The sequence below is a fragment of the Gavialis gangeticus genome, unplaced genomic scaffold (genome assembly GCF_001723915.1).
Source record: "Gavialis gangeticus isolate Ggan-Ray unplaced genomic scaffold, GavGan_comp1, whole genome shotgun sequence".
Classification (NCBI taxonomy): Eukaryota; Metazoa; Chordata; order Crocodylia; family Gavialidae; genus Gavialis; species Gavialis gangeticus.
In genome coordinates, this window is record NW_017728996.1 from 51154600 (window position 1) to 51163539 (window position 8940).

An 8940-nucleotide genomic window follows, 5' to 3' on the forward strand; every position below is an offset into this window, starting at 1 on the left:
ACGCTGAACAGGTACTTAGAGACTGTGGCTGTACACCTCCTCTTGCTTTAGCAGTGTTAGACATGAGGTTAGACTTTACATGGTTCAGCTCTATAGGAAGGGGATGGTTGAGAATATGCATAGGATCAGAAGATAAGTAACCCTAACTGGCTAATTCTGCTACCAGTAAACTTACTGAAAAATGGACTTGCTGCCTCTGGAGAGAAAAACTTCCCTCTAGAACTTGAGTAGCTAGAAGCAGCAAAATAAAAGACAACGCAATTTCTGTTTCTACTTGGCTCCACGGGCCCGTCTCTTCTCCAAGCCTAGGTTTTCCACTGACAGTAGAGCTGTTTTGTTTTTTGCTGTAAGGTGAATTATTACAAATCTCAGTGGTGCAGCTGTCAGCCTGCCTGGGACTATTTACATGTCATTTATACCAGTGAGGTGACTGAGTTCAGCAGCAACTTAACTCATAAAGTTATCAGTTACTGTGATTAAACAGACCAGCTCCTGCTCACCTGCAGCCTTTTACTAGCCGTGAATGAAGCACACAGTAACTTACAGAGGAGCTGACAGTTGCCCAACCTATTTTAAAACTTCCAGCAAAAAGAGGAAGTATAACTGGGGCTTTTCAGAGGACACTGCAAGCTCTAACACTGGGGCACGTGGTATGAAACTGAACCAAGGTAAACTTTAACAAGGCTTATGAGTACTGAACCAAGGTAAACTTTAACAAGCCTATTCTCCTTTCCCTTGCTCCTTGCCAAAGAGTCACATAGAGAGAAGGTGTCTCTATCCCCTCCCACCTTGCAGGACAGGCATCACTGTATGATGGTTTCAGCCTGACTAGGGGCTCAGCACTGAGCACAGGCTGCAGGTTCCTTTCAGCTAGCTGCCCAAGGGAAGGGTATTGCAAATGGTTTTTCACAAAAGGTGGAAGAGAGGTGTGACTTAATTAAACTTGTGCACTGACTGTGAACAACTCGACTGCACCAGTGCTCAGGAGCCTATAGCCTCATCTCTACTGAACAGAGGACTTGGCTGAGGCCCTCCATCAGGCACAAAAGCTTTGTTCTAGGCTGGCAGCCCACAGACTGACCTGGCTGCCACTTGCTTTCTGCACTTCATCATCCTCCCCATCCCCCATTTCTACCACTGACCTTGCTACAGGGAGGTGGCAGAGCTTCCTCGGCTGTTGACGAGGCTCCAGGCTCAGTTCCTAGAGGGGACTGATCCTCACTGTGTCCTAATGAGATAACTGCTTCAATCTGCTGCTTTAAAAGCTGCAGGATCACTGTAGTTGACAGTGCAACATGATGAGAGGCAATCTCAGCACTTCAGCACCCCTCTGGGTGGCTTACGCCTGACTTGTGTGTAAAATAACCAAGCAGCTGGTCCCCGAAGGAAAGAAGGGACCTTTCTGTCTATTCCTTCATGATGCAGTACAACAGCAATAGTGGTAACTACTTAGAAACCTCCTCTGGGTGCTGTTGAGCAAATACCCACTCACAGGGCAGAAGCTAACATCACTACCAGCATACAGCTGCATTTTGCCTAAGCTCTCAGTGGGGTGAATGCACTGCAGACTATGCTAGAAGCAGCTGCCCTTCCCCACCACTTCAGTCAGCAAATTGTTGTGCTGAGTCTGCTCCCAAAGGGCCAGCAGTAGTCTGTTCACTGCTGATGTTCTATTCTGCAGCCAGTCTGCTCTTACACTTCTCTTTTCTTCGCTCTTGGGGCTCTGTAGTCTCTTCAGGGCCCGTTTCTGAGCCTGGTTCAGGTTCCAGAGGCAGTGAAGGGGGCTTGGCCAGCGGAGCTGATATTCCAACACCTGAGTACAGAAGAGAGAAAGGTTATTCCAATCCTTCCTCTTTAGGCCAGAAGAAACAGTACTAGCAGAGGAGTCAAGGCTGTGCTGTGCCTGTATCATGACGTAGACATGACGTAACCCCTCCAGGCCTCAGCTTCTCCTTTCACCAACTAGTGTTGGCACATGCAGGCAGGAGCCTTTAGCAGTTTGTAACAATGCTGAATGGAAGGGATATTGGTTAAGTAAAGCAAATAATGCTCTACTTTCATAAAGACAGCCATGAGGAGAGAGAGGGGCAGTTGGGGATACCATAAATGGTCTTTGCAATGTTCTTTCACTCCTTACATCATTGGTGTCCTGTCTATTCTCTTCTGCAAGAATTCACTGTGCTGAGAAAAAACACAGAAGCGCGACTGAAAATGAATCACTTGCAGATTGCTCATGTCTGTAATTGCAATTAGCTTGCCAATTCTACTACATTCTTACAGGTTCACCAGCCACTGGTCTCGAAGCCCCTAGAGGTCTTTATTTCTGTTTTACAGAAATGGAAATGAAATGTAGGGACCAATCCAATCTGCAAAGCCAATAGTAGCCTAAAACAGTTCATATTATTTCCCCCCTCAGAGTCTCAAGTAGGGCTGGATTATACTCAAGTGGGAATAAAGACAGCTCACTGTTTTTGCAACAAAAGTCTGTGGGGAAAGCAGATATGAAAGAACTAAAACTACATAAAGTAATCAAAATGACCTAGTTATATTCTCAAGTAGCTATTTACGTGCAGACTTGAACTGAATGTTGACTGAAGTTGCAAAGGAGCTCTGCTCCGTGTTCTGGCATGGGGCTGAAGGCTGCAGAGGCAAGAAAAAAAAATCCCTGATGCACATTTTGGTAGGCAAAACCCAATTCATTCTCTTTATATTTTGTTCTAAATTTTCCTGACAACAACTTCTGCAGGAAGTGGAGCCTGGGCTACAGAACCTCTTGCCTGCTTCAGCCCCTTGCAACTAGATTTACCTGAGCAAAAGCATCCCCACAAGCAGTGCTTTCTAACATTCTTCTCGAAACCAAAGAGTGAATGGGATAGGGAAGAAGAAGTTCAGTCCCGCAAGCTCTGGGTCAGAAGGTAGCCCCCCACCTTCCTCATATATTGCAGTTGCTCCTTCGTTGCTGAGGATGTCTCTCTCTTGAACTGCCCTGAGCAGGATGGAGCTCAGAAAAGGAAAGCCAGGTTCCATTACAAAGGAGGGCTTTGAGTGCTGCCAGTGTGATCTGGACATCATCAGACATCTCCCTTCTCCCAGCAGCCTGCCCCTCGCTCTTTTTCCGTCAGCTCTCTGTCATCTGACAAATGAAGACAAGAGGCCTGGTTCCTGGAACCAGCTCCTTCCCAGAGCATGGGGGGAAGAATTAATGGTTCAGAAGTGTCAGGGACATTAAGAAACACAGGGCCAGATTTCAGGAACTGTGCAAGAGCCCTATGGTGCAATGCAGCCCCAACACCAGAGTCAAAGCCCTTTTGTTCCAGGTGCTTTTACCTCACAAAGTAAGGCTTGGCTGATGCTAAATTCTTAGATCTATGCTGTACCATCATCTAAGGGCCTTGTTAACATGTGCCATGCACCAGTATACAAAGAAAGGGACATGCCTGCCCAGTTGCTGTACCTTCTAACACTCCCTCCTCTCCTATTTACCTACCCCATAGAGGGAATTACCTGAAGAAAGCTGAATAGTCTTCCCATACCCAGCTGCTGAAGACATAGCTTGGCCCAGGGCTTGGTTAGAGCCCAAAGGCTGCTGAGTGCTGGAGGGTTTGCCAGATGCAGCTCGCTGCTTTGCTTTGGAATCTTTAATAGGTTTAGCCCAGACCAGACTCTCCCCCACCTGCAGAGCAGCTCCCATCTTCTGGGCCATGTCCACCATCTTCTCATGCAATAGAGAGCAAAAGAGAATTGCTACCAGGAATGCAGTAAGGCATACAGAACAGCAGTGCCTGGCCCAGCCCAAATCACTGAGCTTCAGCTTCCATTTGTGAGTTTTGGCAAAGCAATAAGAGAATAGCATCACCCTACAAGCAGTGGTGTTCAATGTTTTGGCCCCATGGGTTGAATGAGTGCTGTGAGGCTGGTCCATGGGTTGGATCAGCCCCATGTGCTAGTTTTGGGCCCTGCACTGCCTCTGCCTGGCACACTGGGAGCAGGCCGCCATACACCAAGATTGGGCTCAGGGTCCCTGGGCCACCCATGCACATCAAGATTGGGCCCCTGCACCCCAGGATTGGGCCCTGGCACCCCACTCTTCCCCTGCACCATCCTGTAGTGGGTAGGGCCATGCTATCCAGCCTGCAGGGCTCCCCATGGACCCAGAAATTCGGCAGCGAGGGAGTGGTGGCACCACTCCCCTGCTGTCAAAGTTTCAGACCTGTGGGGAGCTCCATCACTGGATGACACAGCTCTGGGGACCAGATCTGGTTCACAGGCTGAGGGTTGAGCATCCTTGCCCTACAGGACTGACCTTTTCAGCACGGGTGGTAGGAAAGAGCTAAAGGAATTAGCTGAAACAAGTGCATTTCCCAGTTGGCTAAGGCAAGTCTTGCTATAAGCACTTATGCACAGGAGACAAGCTTCTGCCTCCACCCATTATATTTATATCACCCAGGCCACCTTTTGTTAAAAAGTGACTGTACAATACAGCTGTAGACTCACCCCTATGGAGATGGCTGAGAGTTTCAGATGAGCAGTCTCCTAGGCTGTATGCAGGCATTGCCTTTCACTCATTACCAGTAGCTTAAAGGACCAAATTGTATGAAACTGGCTAGAACACACGGAAGCACCTCTCTGCTAATCTGTTCACTTAATTGAGAAGGAATCCTGCCTTGTTTCTTATTGATTGAAAAGCCTGATTTATTAGCACTGAGATGAAGCAGGCAGCTTTCATGGCACAGCTGGTCTAGTTATACATGTCTAGCTCACAGTGTTCTTTTTCTAATAAGTGGACTTTGGCCTCAAAAGCTGAACCTCCTGCTCTTTTAGTGCTACTCATAACTACACAGCTACTTGCTCACATCTGCTGCTTCTTACCAACCTACCTCAGGGTCAAAGTCCAGAGTGCTGGTCTCCTTCAGTACATTGACCTTCTTCTCCATTTCCTGGTACTGGCAGAGTGCTCCCTTCTTATCCCCCTGATTATACAGCAGAACAGCATAGTTCAGATTGATCAGGGGATTGCACCTGTAGCAAATACACCACATAGGCTGCATGACACATGCTGCAAAGAGCTACAGTCTTAAGTTCTCTGTGTGAATCAACCCTGACTAGCCCAATACAGAGCTAAGCACAACCAGCAAAGCTAGAGCAAACAAGCCACGACAACCCTGGTGACTCTCCAGGAGAACAAGGTACCAGAGTGATGCATGGAGACTGCTGTCATATTAGAGTAAAGGTGGTTTGGAAGATAAAATTTGTAACCCTTGTTTTCAGTCACTTTTAACCTTTCAGGTTGACATACATGCTCTCTGTTGGATGACAAATTGTTTTTAAATAAAAATGCTTCAGGTATTTTTTGAGCAAGAATAAAGCACTCACCCATCCCCACTCACAAAAAATGCATGGAGCTTTTGGGACCAATTCCACCAGCAAAATGGCTGGGGCTGTAAACTGAAATGCAGTGAGGAAGTGGCCTTGGAGAAATGGAGCATGTCAGTATGTTCTGGGTTTGACTTGCTACCTGGCTTCAGAGCCGCTACAGAGCAAGAGGGTCAATAAGTTTCTGTGCTTTTCATCAGGTGTGGAGCTATGGTAAAGCTTGACTGATGGGGGAGTCACTAACACTGAAATTGGTTTTGCATGGGCAATTGTACACACCTGGTTCCCTAAGTTTTAAATGGGATCAGGCTCCCAGCAGTTTAATGGGGAAATCTGTGCCCAGAGCCCATAGTCTTCCATACAAAGCCAATCTCAATATTAACAGCCCCTTTGAGAGCCCAGCATCCCCCCCAGGCTAGCCTAGTTGACCAAGTGTTCTTGTACCCAAGGACTGTGTAAGGATGACTGGAAGTGAACTACGTCTGTGCTCTTCAAGTCTCTGGCTAGAATAAGTGTTCATCAGTGAAGCCTGGAGCTGTGCTGCACTGGTCTCTCTCTCTCTGAGTGCAAATCTCCCCCACATTTTTCACCTTTTGTTGTTGGATAAGGGCAGAAGGACCTTGCAAAGCCTCTGCCTTGGCCTCCATACACATGGCAGTGCACACTGGCTGACTGTGTGTGTGTGTGTGGGGGGGTGGCTCTTTACAGTACGCAAAGTGATCTGGATCACTGATTCACCTCAGTCTTCCAAAAGCTCCCTGCTCAGGATTATGGGACAAAACAACTTGGTGGCATGAGACCCTGTGGTTCCAGACTCCAGAACAGGCATGTGCTAGAGACAGAGCCAGCAGGGCCTCAAGAGTACTGCAGAATAAATCTCTCTCTCTTTCTTTCATTCTGTTCCCTCTCCCTCACTCAAAAAAACCCTAAACTCTCTCATGTGTAAACAGCCTCTCAGATAAATAGTAGGTAATGCAGTAAATAAGGATTCTCATAATGCATGTGCACAAAAAAGCATGGACACCTATAGCACTGCATTCCCAGATGTTGGCATGCTCTACTGTGTAGCTTCCCATTCTCCTGTGACAGCAGCATACACAGATAAAGCATTTCAGAGATTTCTTTCCTGGAAATCTCATTCTCCAAGGCATCTAGGCTCTTTGCTAAGGCACAACAGCCCTTTATACTTTTCTCTCTAACAGTCTCAGCAAGTGCCAGAGATATAAGCAATCTAAACAACTACGAGAAGTATAACTCCATGCTCCACCAATTTATGGCATAACAAACTCCAATTCAGTAGTCAAGGTCTTTTTTTTAACTTGATTAGACAACAAATTTTGTTTTAAGTGGGATGCCCACATTTCGCCTGAGGGCTGCGCTGACAATGCTGCAGGAGTCTGAGCTCAGTGCTTGCTTTTGAAGAAAACTGAACAAAGTGCATCTGCCTCATCTCTGATATAGAAAGATAACCCAAACAGAACCACTTCCAGCATGGAATCTATATAACCTGATGTTTGCAATTTATTCTTGCCACAGGCTAGGATGCAGACAACCAGGGCTTGCATTTGGCTAGGCCTTCTTTAAAATCAGAATCATCTTCTAAAGGGATGATTAAGAGATGCTAATAAAGTGTGTAGAGTGATGGCATAATTTATAATTGTACTTCTTCCCCAGGGAGGAATGATATAACATGTATGCACCAAGGTGAGACATGCACATCTATCATAACACACATGCCAGGATAATAGTGTTTTGTGGAGTCAATAAACAGTGATGCCTGAGGGGCTGGCACTTACTCCTACTGCGCAGCAGAACTATCAGGGTTAACTAAGGAGTCCAGCGCCACTATAACACCACTATGAGCCTTTCACCAAGGCTGCAACCTAGGTACTGAAGATTTAAGTTTTACAGATATTGTCCAACAAATAGAAAATCACATTATGTGCAGACCATGACCAACCAGTCTTAGGTAACAGATGCAACAATGCTGCAACAAAGGAAACTGCTAGAAAAAAAGATCTAGCAGCACTTAGGACCCAAACCATTAATTTATTTCTCAAACGTATGGTCTACAGGCCAGATATGGCCCACAGAGTCCTCTTATCCAGCCCCTGGTGCTACCCCTGGGTCTGAATTGACCCAGACTAGCCCAGGGTGTACATCACAAGCAACACCCATTTCAACCACTCTAGGAACTGCATGCATGTTGCCTGCCCCAGGCATGCACTGCACACAGTGTCTGCTCCAGCTGGTCTGAGACTTATGCTGCATGTGGCACTCACACGCACCATGTGCAATGTGGGTCCCAGACTGGGTGGAGCAGATACTGCATACAGTGCTGTCCTGGACTAGCTGCTGAGGGCACTGCATGGATCCCAGAGTAGCCAGTCTGGAATCCACACTACATGTGGTACTGGTCCTGGATGGACAGTGTGGCCTGCAGCACCTGCCCCGCTCACTCCAGAATGCATGCTGTATGCAGCAAGGATCCCAGAGTGGCAGGAGTGGGAGCTGTGGCTGCATGGGAGGTCTAGCAGGGATCTGAAGTCTGTGAGCCTGCTGATCCAATCTGGCCCATGGATTAGGCCCATGTCACTCATCTGTCCCATGGGGCCAGACAAGTTTAATACCCTTGATTTACTTTAACAGAGAAACTCAATGGTTCCATGACTACAAACCTTGCTGCCAGTATCAAAGCCCAGGAAGCAATGCATAAAAGCTGTGAACTGGGGTAAGAGAGACCAGATTTGACTTCTGAGAATAGTAGTTAGAAATCTAGATTGATCTCTCTGTATTAGACTAGCCTTTCCCCAAGAGAGGGGAAGTGTATGGACAGGTCAGAGAATCTTTAGTGGGAGGAAGAATAACCACATTCTATCCAGTGCCAGGAATAAGCAACATCTTTTATAAAGACATCTAAAAGGTCCTTTTTCTTCCAGACCTCGCTCTGGCACCCAGGCCAGTATCATGCTGCTGCTTCTATAAAAATTATTCATGGATGTGGAAACTGAAGCTGCAATCATCTTCCCAGCCAAACTGTACGAGATATGCCAGCAAAGAATGCCTGTGGGTATGGGGATTCAACCACAGAATAACTGGAAAAACTACAAGGGAAGTCAGCTGAACAAGCCACAAAAGATTCAAGGCTAAAAAAGTCTGGGTGTGCCTCCCAGAAGTCACTAACTGTTAGCTCTAATTTCAGCTTTGATGAGGTTTTGTTTTTCTGGTAATTGTGTATGGCTCCAGTATCCTAAGACTGCCAGATATTTAGGCTGACTTTGTAAAGCTGAGTTCCAATTTGTGCTCTTTGATCTCCTCTCACAAACTCATAGTCATTGCTGAGCTGCCTGGATGCTCTCCCTTAAGTCATATGCCTCCCCAACCAAACATAGAGGGCCCCTATACAAGAGCAGCGAGGATTCTCCAATGTGGTATAATTGCAGCACATTGGAGCAGACTCGATTAATTAAGTCTGCTAGAGCACGGTAATTACTGCGCTCCAGCAGACTCCAGAGTCTTGTTTATCAGCGTCCTGCGCTTAAAAATTGTGGCAGGGGCACTTTAAAC

General features: G+C 46.8%; 1 protein-coding gene across 3 annotated transcripts in view; it reads right to left on the bottom strand.

Annotated features, from left to right (window-relative positions):
* Positions 1–718: 718 nt before the first annotated feature.
* Positions 719–8940, bottom strand: part of BBS4 (Bardet-Biedl syndrome 4) — an 87710-nt gene continuing 79488 nt past the window's right edge. For 2 of the 3 annotated variants that reach the window (XM_019504488.1, XM_019504490.1), the window contains 3 exons: positions 4878–5019; positions 3505–3712; positions 1669–1813 (listed from right to left, as the gene is read on the bottom strand). In XM_019504488.1, coding sequence (XP_019360033.1) covers positions 1671–1813; positions 3505–3712; positions 4878–5019 — 493 coding nt within the window. In that variant the 3' untranslated portion in view covers positions 1669–1670. Of the gene's footprint in view, positions 1229–1668; positions 1814–3504; positions 3713–4877; positions 5020–8940 lie in introns of those variants that run through there. The other variant, XM_019504489.1, reaches the window with a different exon arrangement.